This window comes from Tachysurus vachellii, chromosome 10 (assembly GCF_030014155.1).
Source record: "Tachysurus vachellii isolate PV-2020 chromosome 10, HZAU_Pvac_v1, whole genome shotgun sequence".
NCBI classification, from domain to species: domain Eukaryota; kingdom Metazoa; phylum Chordata; class Actinopteri; order Siluriformes; family Bagridae; genus Tachysurus; species Tachysurus vachellii.
The window spans coordinates 18,879,437-18,893,182 of NC_083469.1; the positions used below are offsets into that span (position 1 = coordinate 18,879,437).

Consider the following 13,746-nt stretch of genomic DNA (forward strand, 5'->3'; position numbering starts at 1 on the left):
TGTGTGTGTGTTTAGGCGTCTTCTATTTCATAATTATGGCTGGTGAATATTTCAATATTCAAAAAATTGAAGAGTTATTATCTTTTTGTTTTAGGTCTTGCGACAACTGTTGCTTTTATCCCACAATCTTGACTGTTCACAACAAACTGCTTAAGAATTAAATTTGTTTTATCTGTTCTTATCTTAATTAAGAGCAAATGTTTCGCTTTTAAGTCACATAAAGCAGCCAAATACATGAGTTAACTAGGCTGTATCTATGGAGACACAAACCTTTAAGATAAGTAAGCTGTGTTATGTACAAAAGGTTTTTTTTTAAATTTAGACTCATTAAAGAGTTTGCAAACGTCTGCACTCAACCGCTATCCATCAGAATTAATAGAAGGTTATATAAGGTACATTTTAGAATATCCATGTGTGTTACTTACCCCTCTGCCATGGCACTTCCCTGAACACTCATGCACTCCAAACACACTGACATTCTGACACTTTCTGTTCAAACACATCTGTAATGGAGAGGAAAAAAAAATCCACAAGGAAAGCAAAAGTGAATACATGGGCATTTCGAGCATCAACTCTGCTGATTAAATGTTGACTCGGCTTGAGACTGAAACATTTTCCCATGCTCAATGCTTGTCTTAACTTTAAATCAGTCTTGAATCCACTACAGAGACATACCATGCCCTCAGCACACTTAGTGCCACTCAGCACCAGTCCTGGGTCAGGCATGTCGTCCCCGAGGTATACGTGTGTCCCCCGACACAGGATACGCCCTCCCTCATGCAGGGGGATGTTTGTCTCTATGGATACAGCATTGGTTCCAATTACAGGTCGACTGGCACCACCCTGGCACTGGATTTTACCACATTTAGCATCCCTGTAGCAAAACACACAGACACGTACACAGATCAATAGAAGAGAGCAGGAGAACAAACAGCGAGCCAGTGAGTCACTTAGACTTTGGTTCATTTTACCGTCTCTCTCACTCTCTCTTTATTTCTCTGTGTGTAAAATGTTCATTGAGATAGAGAGTGATGTATTTTGGTAAACATATAATAACTGAATAGACTGAAATCTCATTCTTTACAAAAAATTCTTGAAACCAACAGACAACATAGGCAATAAAAATACTCATAATAATTCTAAAATATTCCAGGTAAAGCTTAGTCACATTCATTTCTGAGGCTTTTTCAAGTTGTGTGTGTATCAGAGAACAGCATATGACCAAAGGTTTGTGGACACCTGACCATTACATGGCAGCAGACAGCAGACATCCTTATCCAGAGCGACCCGTCCGATCGATAATCTTTAACCACTAGGCTATCACGTCCCCATGACCATCACATCCATGTGTGCATGTTGAAAATCCCATGTCAGATTTTGCTGTATAATTACCTCCACTCTTCCAGTAGGAACGGTTTTCACTAGATTTCTGAGCATGACTGTGGGAATTTGTGCACATTCAACCACAAGAGCATTAGTGAGTTCAGACATCAATGTCAGGCAAAGAGCCCTGGAGTGCAGTCAGTGTTCTTATTCATCCTAAAGGTATTCAATGGGGTTGAGATCAGGGCTCTGTGCACACCACTTGAGGTCCTTACACTATGTCCTTGGCAAACCATGTTTTCAAGACGTTTGCTTTGTCCAAAGGGACATCATGCTGGAACATGTTTGTGCTGCTTAGTTCCAGTGAAGAGAAATTGTAATGCTACAAAACAAATTGTAATGCTACAAACATACAAAGACATTCAATACAATTGTGTGCTTATATTTTTGTGGCAACAAGTTGGTTTACAAGACGACATGAACAGTATATGGGTCCGCAAACCTTTGGCCATATAGTGTATATTTTACTATCTGCTATTTTATGTGTTTTTTTTAATCAACTTTCTACATGTACCATGGTCTGGGAAAGTCTTTCACATGGTAAACATCTGGCATGATTTATATATCTTCTATACAGTATATCCTGAAATGTAATATGTTTCCCATTTGGATGTGTCTCAATCACCATTTATACTATTTTGAAATGTGGCTTCCATACAAAATAAAAATGATAAAATTGTATTTAAAGATTTCATTCCAACTAAATATGATTATACGATAACATGGTGGCTCAGGGGGTAGAGATCCCACTTTATTTCCAAACCTTGTCTGTTGTCACTTCTACAGTATAAAAACCATACATGTCCAATGTAGATAATCTGCTAGCTAATTATTTAACCAACAACTTGTAACGACTTATAAATTGTACAGTGTTAAACATCTGAAAGACTCATTTTATAGGCATATTTTTAAACTTGCTCTTTGCATAGGAATTGAATTACATTTTATTGTAATTTCCGTGTCTTGTTACAAGATAGCTTTTGATACAAAAGTCGACCATGTTCTTGTCTTATTACTGCTTTGACTGCTTACCCAATTCCAACCCAACCCAACTCCAGTCCTGGTTGAACTCCTTCTGGACATTCTAATAATTTCTCTAATCCCAACGCACTTAAGTGAACTACTAAGCCAGTTCTTCTTGAATTGATGTGAGTGAGTGTCTAATAAAATTACGTGACAGGGGCACTCCAGGACATGGGTTTGTAAATTGAGGATTAATTGAGGAAACTGAAGTGAATTGGAAATGTGCTGCTTGTGCTGCTCACATACAGTAGTAGGAAACGCTTATGTGTGATTATAGTGTATTCAGAAGGTTATTCTCAATCAAAAACATTATTTTATAAATTGGAGCCAGCCCTTGTTCCTGGCTGTATGGTGTATGTAGTGAGCAAGATATACCATGCATCACATTTGGCGAAGGAGCCTTTGGAATCTTTGCCACAGTTACCATAGGGATCTCCAGCAGAGTTCACTCTTTCAAAGCAGATCCCAGGGGCAGGTTTGGCTCCTAGAGAGAGCGAGAGTGAGAGAGAGAGAGAGAGAGTATACAGTTAACTCTGGTACTTAGTTCAGAGTGGCACTAACAACCCATCATGTAAATCCTATTTAAACATGTCTCAAACTGTGGCCTGTGTCACATTAATAGCCATGTGGAATGAACAACACTGCACTCCATCCATCCATCGTTTTTCCTACAGATGGTTGAAGGGAACCTGTTGCCTTTTCCAGGGAACTTGGACACAAGGCAGGTAGGCACCCTGGATGGGGTGCAAACCCATCACAGGGCACAATCACACACAACACACACACACACACACAAACACACTGGGCAATTTAGAGATGGCACAACAATATATGGGTCTTTATATTAGGGGGAGAAAGCAGAGTACCTCCAGAAACCCCTAAAGCACAGGGAGTGCATGCACAAGGAACTGAACCGGAGTTGCAAGGCATGTGTGCAAACCTCTAAGCCACTATGTCTACACATTGGTTAAATTTGTCTCATAATGATTGAATATTACACTCTAAACCCATCTGCAAGATAAAATCACTGTTCCACTGCATGAATGACGTAAGCAATCAAAAGCATAAATAACAACATTAAATAACACATTAAACAACAGGGAAATGGTTTTATTTACTTTGTTAATTTAATCTTAGTCTTTTTGTTTAGCTATTGGCATTTCACAAACAACATTAAACTGGTAAGAATACTGTGAAAGAAAACTGGTAAAGAAATGAGTAGAAGTCAGTATATATCTGCCTAAATATAACATCTTGGTAATAAATTACACCATGAAAAAGGTCATGCTTTTTCAAGTGGCTGGATAGTTACATGCCCTAGCAAAATGGACATAAAACCATGTCATTTAATTTCTAAACAGACAATGATGCTGTCAAAATGTATGCAATGAAAAGAATGAAATGAAGAGTTTACAGTATGTGAAGGCTTTTGACTTTTTGAGTTTGATGGGTTAAAAGAATCATTTGGACCCAAACTGGAGGTGGTTCAAATATTAGCAGTATTAGCAAGGATTGCATTTATACACAACTGTAGAACAGAATGAGCAGTAACAGGACTACAGGGCTACATATAGGTCTTTTAACACATTCAGATCCAAGCTCTGCTCAGAGACTAACCTGGACCCCAGAGAGTGATGCACTGCTGTTCATGGGTTTGGCAGATGCCATTGTAACAATAGCCATCAACTGTGTGACACGCGTGACCATCGTGCAGGTAGACATTGGCCGGGCAGTGAGGATTCGAACCAGTGCAGAACTCAGGCAGGTCACATGAGTTACTTAACTCTCTGCATGGTGTACCAGCAGGCTTCAGCTACACACACACACACACACACACACACACACACACACACACACACACACACACACACACACACAGAGAAGGGTTAAAATGTATTTGTCTCAAAAGTAGCGCAAGGACCAACCAATGCCAAAATATACCATATTATAACATATAATAACATATATATAACATATAACATATATAACATATAATATAACATATTACTTTTTTCTAGTCCACATGATTTACATTATTACCAATAATACATTATCACACAATACATTAAAAATATTTTCCTGTTAATTAAAAAAAATAATTATCTGCATGCCATAATTGACCTAGCAAAGCAGTACAGATATATTCAGAGACTATAAGGGAATCGCCAAATGCAACAAATGTTCAACTGAAGCAGTATTAATAATGTAGTAATTTGTTTCATCTATGTCCTGAATTGATATGATATTACTACAAAATTCAAAATAGCTATGATTTGAAAAATACACTGGCTCACAACATGATGGATGCATACAACAACAATACTACACACAGACACGTATAAGAGGAGATCACTAGGGATGAGCGAGTACAGCATTATCTGTATCTGTATCTGTATCTGTTAACCATATGAATTATCTGTATCTGGCGGGGCTTGTCTTGAGATGGGCGGGGCTTTACCGGTAATAATTAATTTGTAATATTTATAACACAAGCTTACTACCTTTATGTTTTTATTAAATACAGCCAAAACGTGTCAGACACTCAGTGTCTGGTTGCTGGTTAGAGACAGCTGAAGGTTTAAAAAAGAAAAAAAATCTCCGACAGGCAGAGACGCAATGCGAGTCGCATTCTACCAAGCAAGCACCACGTCTGAACGAACCCACGTTTACCAGAACTCTACTGGTTAGTAAGTACGTATTATTAACGTTACAACCCGAAGTAAAAAGCTGAAGAAACCCTAAACGTTAACGGAAAAGACCCGCGAACCCGAGTGACTGAGGGAGAGACAGAGAGCTGTTCTGTGTGTGACTGTGAGTGAGCAGAGCGAGACACAGCAACACAATACATCTGTATGTGTGTAGGGGAGGGGCGCTGTGACTAGCCTATCACTGTAGGGGAGGGGCGCTGTGACTAGCCTATCACAGAACGCTGACACAATCAGATACCCAATGATGATTTTCATTCAATCCGAGCACAGATATTGACTCGTATTACTCGTATAATACTCGTACTCGGCAGAAGTGCTTTATCCGTACCGGATACTCGTTTCAGCCGAGTATCCGGCTCATCTCTAGAGATCACCCTAAGGCCAGTGCATACTGAGGGGTTTAAGGATTTTTTAAATAACAATGTGAGTTTTTACTGGTCAAGCAATCAGACTTTAATAAAGAATTTTAGTTGACTGTCAATTTCAATGTATTTTAATATTACAGATATGATTTATAATAACAAAATATAATTATATAAGATATAATTAACAGGAGACAACAATCAATCATTACAAAAGTGAAAATCATAGACCACACACACACACACACACACACACACACACGGGCAAAGACAAAAGTGTCACCTATTTCTGAAATAACAATTAACAAATAGTGAAACAACACAAAGAGCTGCACACTGTTTCCTCAAATATAATACAAATAGACGTTTACAGCAGTATTGGACCTCATTTCCATGATGTTTATTTTACAAGTGCTTAAGTCATGCCAAATTGTGTCGGCCAAGTTGTGAGCCAAAAGATATCTGCGTGACCTTGCCAGCCGAAAGGCAGTGCTGATGGTAAGCCGGCTCAGTATTTCTGTCCTCATTCAGTCAGTGAACTATGCTGACTGATTTGTGTGTCTGAAGCCCTTGGAGGAAATTTGGCATGCACTTTTGGAGTATAAATGACAGTTCATGTTGCGCTCACTAATGGGGCAAAGAGAATGCATTTTCCACGCTTTCATTTTTTTCCTCTGAGAAAGAGTATGTGGAGGAGGAGAGACAGAGGAGTAGGGAGTGAGTCAAAAGACAGACAGACACAGATCAAAACAAGTACCTTGCAGTCCTCACAGCACTGTCCATGTGCACATACAGCATCTTCTTTAAGGGTACAGGTAGTTGCGTTGCAGCATGGGTTCACACACTCCTGAAATACACCACACGCACATGCACAATAGATGTCAACATATTAAAATCTTTTTTGCGATAAAATGGTAAACAAATGTGAATGTAATGTCAAAGGAATGTGGCTCTAGGGAAGCAAAAACCTATATACATACTGTATTACAAAAGTATTCACACCCTGGAACGTTTTGTCTTTTCTGTTTTGCAACCGAAATGGATTATGTCATGACTTTTAAAAATAAATAAAGTAAATGTAACTTCAATATAGTTTGCAAAATTATTTTTCAAATAAACTTCCATTATTGTGGTGCAACAATTTCCCATCAGAATTCACACAGTTTCATGTATTACATGATCTATCTAAACACACCTGGAAAAGTCAAGAGTTTATGAGAGATCATGCCTTCTTCATACTACTGTACCATCATCATCATCATCATCATCATCATCATCATCAAGTGCCCAAGGAGCTGTCAAAACAAATCCAGTACAAAGTTCTGGAAAAGTATTAACCAGTGTTTCATTGTAAAACTAAATAAAATAAAATAAAAAGTAAGGACTTCCCAAACTTAGATCGTCCTATGGAAATGGGAAGCCATTATTCAGACAAACAATATCAATAGTGATGGGGAATGAATCTTAGCATTCTTTTAAACACAACACCACAGAAACATTAGGGCTGAAAAAAACTTTTATAAAAACAAGCTTTCTGATGGGGTATGCCTGTGTGAACACATGGTTTAGATTAACACATACTGTGTGAGGATTCTCAACTATAATGTACATGTGTTTTTGTTTGTGTGTGTGTGTGTGTGTGTGTGTGTGTGTGTGTGTGTGTGTGTGTGTGGAAGCGATTGTTTAAATACCCATCAGAGGGAAAAAAGCTAACCAATGAAATGTATAACCAGGATGCGTGTATGTTGCCAGAAAAGATCCGGTTTTCATTAGTGCTTCACAATTCAAGGAAAGGTTATTCAACCGTAAGGAGAGAGAGAGAGAGAGAGAGAGAGAGAGAGAGAGAGAGAGAGAGAGAGAGAGAGAGAGAGAGGGAGAGAGAGTTCATTAAGAAAGAGTCTGAGAAACAACACTTAAAACCCACCAGGTGTCAGTTCACTTGGAAAAATATCGAGTTCATTTCACATGGATTGCAATTATGACAAGGATTTGTTTCTTTTCTGTCTCTCTCCATCTCTTACTTCCTCTACTTCCTTTTTTTTTTCTTTAACAAGGCCTAATATGTTGTCCTGGTGTTGACAGAAAGGGCTGGGTGAGGCTTGAGCTCTTTTGGCACAGATTGGGATCTCAACAGACCTGCCTGCTCCCCTGCAGCCTGACCTCAGCCTGTTGTGCATGCATGAGGACAGAGTGTGGAAAGAGTGAAAAAGCAGGGGAAGTCCCTCATCTGGCTATCCAATAACATCCTTTTATTGGGCATTCATCTTTCCTTTGGCTTGTGTTCTCCGCATCATTCCAGATGTGTAAACGTGTTGTTGAAGGCCTTGTCATGTTTTGGTGTGTTATATAAAGAACACATTCAGGATGATGAATCTTGCCTTATTTCAAACTTATAAATCTTACTGAACCCAATGATCTTCAAAATGTCACCCTGATGAACTGTCTAGACCAACCAGGCTTTTGCTGAAGGCCTAGAATAGATCACATAAAGGAGTTCTATACGTTTACTTTGTCATTCTGAGCAGTAAGTAATAATTCATGTATACAACTGGTTTTAATTGTCTTAACAAAGCTACAGCACACAATTATTTGCCAGAACAGTTTTTGCACGGCGATTCAGCTGTGTAACACACCGGAATAATTTATTTAGTTATTCAGTGAAGATAGTTTCACTGGGCGTAAGGAATAAAACAAAATAAGGTCAAATTATAGCAAAACGCTCAATGACTGATTGGTGTTATGTAATGTGCAGTTACTAAGAACCCCATGAAGATGATGTTTCTCCTATAACAAAAAAATACTTTACTCCACTTATACCGCAAAGATTTCAACAGAAAAGAACATTTTAGCACACAATCGATGATTGTTACATGTAGTGTTGTGGAACAAGCTAGATTGTATTTCTGTTCATTTCCATTTCTCTTGTAAACTCTTTTTGATATCTCTATATGAATTAAACTTATAAAAAAATCTTGTCATGTTACATTGGAGTACTCAATGTAGGTTTCAGTGGTAGAAGCTCTGACACTAGAGACTCTTCACCAATTCAATATAAATTTTAATACCTTATTACCTCTTTGTATTGAAAACTTTAGGGCTGTACAACAATTTCACCTGAATTGGTGATGTGACTCACTGTGTGACTAGTATATAAGTTTGTTAAATTATAAATCGGACCTCTGGTTCTCCGCAGTCACACTCCTCTCCCTCCTCCACATAGCCGTTGCCACATTTCTGTCCCCCGTACAGCACTTTGACCTCTGGGATGTTGTAGAGACACATTCCCACTCCCTTATCCAGACTTGCTGCAAGATCCTTCTTGCTGCATGTGCTGAACACAGTGGGGAATGGATACCTGAGCAAGAGAGAGACGAACATAAAAGATATATATATACAAAGTCTATTCATTTGTGTCCTTCTAGCTAAGTGTATAGAGTATAGTGTGAATAAGCAGCGTACAGAGTGTAGCACAGGGAGCAGTTCTCTAATGGGCTTACAAGGTGACCTCTTTTCACAGTGAAATCTATCTGGTGTGAACCACAGCACTTTTTGCACAGAATGATTCATGGGAACTGTATTTTTTTGGATGAATGTACCTGATTAACTCGGTGTTGTCTGCTTTTAATACTGCTTTTTAAAGAGATTTAGTAGAAAAAAAAAATCCTGACACATCACGGATTCATATTCATGCAGCAAACTGTAAAAAAAAAAAAAAAATTAAAATAAAAACAAATAAATAAATAGAATTGACCAGCTAAGTCTATCATAATGGAAAAAAGTCATGAAAATGCTTATTCAATTTTTTATGATATACGGTTTCTGAATTACTTTAATAACCAAAGCACCCAAGCATGTAGCCTGTGCATCATTTAATATCTACCAGTCAAAGACCTGTCACTCATGACAAGCTAGAACGAAGCCACAGTGGACTGACAGATCTGAGAGCAGAACAAGATGAGCTCATATCTTTCATGTTTACTTCTCTTTTTGAAGCTGCTCCATATAAACTGCATGTTTAGAAATTTCACCTTGGTGAGACACACTAACAAAACTAAATCCAACTCTGAACAAGGGAAACACCAGAGCAGAGCCTCAGGAACATTAGGCTGCAAACACATGGCCTTGAGTTAGTTCATCTCTGCTTGAATGCAGAGGAGGAAAAATGAAAAGTTTGATGCTCATGAAGGTAATGGGGCTTAGCACCAACCCAATGGGTGTTTACTACATGCTGTTTATTTTAAAATCTTCGTTATGTATGGATAAATGCTTTAATATACCACCACACAGTGAATAACTGTGAAATTTCCTTTTGATTGTATTAGTCATTAGGCATTTGCTTCATCGAAAAAATATGATAATTATATTCTGATCAAATCAAATCATTAGCCCATGTGCTTTGAAAGTGTGTGTGTGTGTGTAAGTGATATCTACACAAAGGTTAATCAGCAAGGCAACATGCAGGTACATGACATTATTTGTTCCTTTGCACAGCTTGACTCTTGATCCAAATGGAAATTTTATGAAACATATTTAAATGCATTGATCATTTGGCAAGCTAATAATTTTTCAATATCATCGTCATCCAAGAATTGCCACAGAGACAGTATATGTAAGATCACAGTAACCCTGAACAGACATGTCTTTTACGTTGTTACTGTAATCAAATGACATCAATCAATTATACACAATATGACAATATTACACAAAGCCAAAAAAAAGGTATTTAAATGTATTTAATTTGTAGTCAACTGGCTGTGTCTGATTTCTGGATTTTAAAGTTAAAAATACTTCAGGGCAATAGACAATGGACAATAGCTCTAAAAAAATAAAAATAAAAATAAAAAAAAAAAAATTCTAATCACAGTCCTTCACTTTATTTGGGTTAAACAAAGGATATTTCTGCCATTAGATGATTGTTGATTATTAGTAGTAATGCAAAAAAAAAAAAATCAATGTCAATGAATCTAATGTCAATGATCTAAACTGTTTTGCTTATTTTTGTGCAGCAAACAATGTGTGAACCAGACTCAATTAACAGTCACACACAAGCTGCAAATTAAATTTCCTGCTTAACTATTTTTACAACAAAAAGAAATCACTGCAATGTGTGCAATATAATAATACAGTGTATCATATTACACTATATAGGGATGTACCAATTGAAGCTCCCTGTAACTTAATAATAACTGAAAGATGCAATGTCTATAGCAGTGACTACACATTTGTTTCTGCCATGTCTAAGTCTGAAAATGTTTAAAGTAGCAAGGATGTGCTACTGTATGTGGCACTTGTCGTAGCTGAGTGGGAATGAATAACGATTACTCTAGCAAGTACTCATTCACACAATACTGTTTACAATGAAATTCACTACGGAAGAGTGTATGGATTTGTTTTAAATATTATTTTGCCTGGTTTCCACTGTTCAAACTTAAGGTTCTTGTTTTCATAGTCTTGGTCATTTTGTGTGTATTTTCCTCAATGAATTATTTTGTACTTGCTACTGACATCTTTACAATTCCCAGACAAAGCATGACCAAACATTTATGCTGTGGATTCTTTAAAACCATCTAAGAAGCCTTCCTGGACAAGAACTGCCTTATGTGAGAGCAATAGTGGGGAGAAAATAAATGGGTCATAACCACTTAAGAATGACTTAATATCTTGTGCCCCGTTCAGGTTATTTTTTAAGGACAGGCTCCTGACCCAACTAGAACCAATGGCTATCCTTCCCTGCCACACTTCAAAGGTCATGCAGCCTCTTTGCTCTGTTGAGGACACTGAAGACATCCCTCTACCCCTCTGTACCGCAGAGGATGCCATTGGGGCTTTCTAATCTGTCATTGTGGTGCCTAAGTGGTGCAGAACTACACTATCCATCAGCCTCATTACAACAGATGTCTTGTTTCACCTTGATTAGCACCACTAAATAAGTTCTATTTTTTTTCCAAGCATCTGTATGTCACTACCTGATGACAGAATTTGTCTTCTCTGAAATATGTTTAGATTAAAGAAAATACATTTACTTTTACCTCACTGTTTTTTTTTTCTACTGTGCCAGCTATTTAACAGCACCCCACAGCCATGAATGTATGAGACAACTAGTCTATGACCCATAATTTCTACACAGAATATTTCTGTCTACAAGCCTTTAGTATACACTGGAGAATAGTTTGTGCAAATTGCCAGAATTATTCATTGAACTATTTGATTACAGAACAAAATATAACCCGGGAATAACGAACTGCAGGTTTAAAGATATCTGGAAACTGAGGGCAAGCAGTGACACCAAATCTCGCATCACTACCACTTCAATTTTCCCTTACACCGGACTCTGAAGCGTTTCCACATAACCTCTTCCCTGATTAATCGTAGCCTTGTCCTGCCCAATCATCCCTGCCCATCTATTCAGCTGAAAAGGTCTCACTTCCACAAGTGGAAGTTCAGTCAGAGGTTTTAACACTTCTTTGGAAAGGAAGCAGGACGACACTGCTCGGAATCAAACCTCCCTGAGTCAGGAACAATTGTCATTAGTGCTAGTGAAGCACAACCAAACAAAATGAAAAAAAGAGAGGAAACAAGGAGTGAGGAATAAAGGGAGGAACTAAGAAGAGGAAATATTATCTATGAACAGCTGTGCTCCCTTGGGGGGGTGTAGGGTTAAAGTTCACACCTCTGCTTCCAATGCAATATGTTTTCAATTAACAAAACACACACAATTCTGTAATTATGGGTAGAGTACACAAAGCTAAATGTCACATGGTAAAATTTTGGTTTTGCATACATGATACAACTTACAACCGTAAAAAGCTTCAAAATACACTGGGAAAAGTTTGTGGATGTCTGACCATAACACACTTATGTGGTTCTTTCAAAACAAACATGGAAACACACAATTGGACAGAATATCTTTGTATGCTGAAGTATTACAAGTATCCCTTCTCTGCTTGACAAACTCATAAAGACATGGTTGGGTGTGGAAGAACTCGTGTCCTGCACAGACACCTGACTTCAACCTCAATGAAAACCTTTGGTGTGAACTGGAAAGCCTTTTCACCCAACATCCATGCCTAACTTCACTAATGCTCATGTGGAACAATGAGCACAAATCTCCACAGCCATGATCCAAAATGTGGATTTTATCATAACAGCAAATGGAGGACTATTTCCAATTTCCTCCCATCCCCTACGAATGGGATGTTTGAAAAGAACTTGCAGGTGAGATGCTCATGTACTCATACTTTAGGAAATACAGTGTATAATGAATTGTTCAATGAAAGTATTTCGATGTTACCATAGACAACTGTGTAATGAGAATGATTACACAATCACACATCTTTTTCCATCTCGTGTCATATAGCTAAATTTGAATTAAGGGGCAAGCTACACTTCAATAACTGGGATTCTTTTACCTGTAAAATACATGTGGTACGGATTTACAGTATTTAATGTAGATTATCCAACTATTCATATTTTAGAAATATTATTTGATTACAGATTTTACAAATTAGTAATTTGTAATCACTAATGTGATTAGGTGAATGTTGACATTATTTATAAGCCTACAAGGTTTTGTGTTTGAAGTTTGGATTAAACACATTCAGTTCCTGTTAATTGTTTAAAAAAAATCCTGTTAAAACCAACCAAGGCACGGTGGCTTAGTGGTGTTAGCACGTTCGCCTCACACCTCCAGGGTTGGGGGTTCGATTCCCGCCTCCGCCTTGTGTGTGTGGAGTTTGCATGTTCTCCCCGTGCCTCGGGGGTTTCCTCCGGGTACTCCGGTTTCCTCCCCCGGTCCAAAGACATGCATGGTAGGTTGATTGGCATCTCTGGAAAATTGTCCGTAGTGTGTGATTGCGTGAGTGAATGAGAGTGTGTGTGTGCCCTTCGATGGGTTGGCACTCCGTCCAGGGTCTATCCTGCCTTGATGCCCGATGACGCCTGAGATAGGCACAGGCTCCCCGTGACCCGAGGTAGTTCGGATAAGTGGTAGAAAATGAGTGAGTGAGTGAGTGAATGAACCAACCGACAAAAAAAAGTCTATGCTTTGTGGACCCCTGTAAACCTAGACCTAGCTTTTTTGGTCTGTGCAGAGTGCCCTGCAATAGACTGGCATCCAATTCCATGCATATTCTCATCTCATAACGAGTGCTATTTTCTGAACTTCAAAGAATCATATATGAGCACAAATGATTCTTTGAATAGTCACAAATCTATAGACCTGTATATATTCATTGCCTTCTGATTCCCAAGGCCAAAAACTATTTCACAAA

The 13,746-nt window shown here is 38.1% G+C and overlaps 1 protein-coding gene across 3 annotated transcripts in view; it reads right to left on the reverse strand.

Moving 5' to 3' along the window:
• The window catches only part of LOC132852729 (disintegrin and metalloproteinase domain-containing protein 12-like), a 112,946-nt gene that overhangs the window by 12,221 nt on the left and 86,979 nt on the right, over positions 1–13,746 (reverse strand). For all 3 annotated transcript variants that reach the window (XM_060880118.1, XM_060880117.1, XM_060880119.1), the window contains 6 exons: positions 8,654–8,831; positions 6,234–6,323; positions 4,024–4,219; positions 2,782–2,890; positions 676–874; positions 426–503 (listed from right to left, as the gene is read on the reverse strand). In XM_060880118.1, the coding sequence (XP_060736101.1) occupies positions 426–503; positions 676–874; positions 2,782–2,890; positions 4,024–4,219; positions 6,234–6,323; positions 8,654–8,831 (850 nt within the window). The remainder of the gene's footprint in view (positions 1–425; positions 504–675; positions 875–2,781; positions 2,891–4,023; positions 4,220–6,233; positions 6,324–8,653; positions 8,832–13,746) is intronic.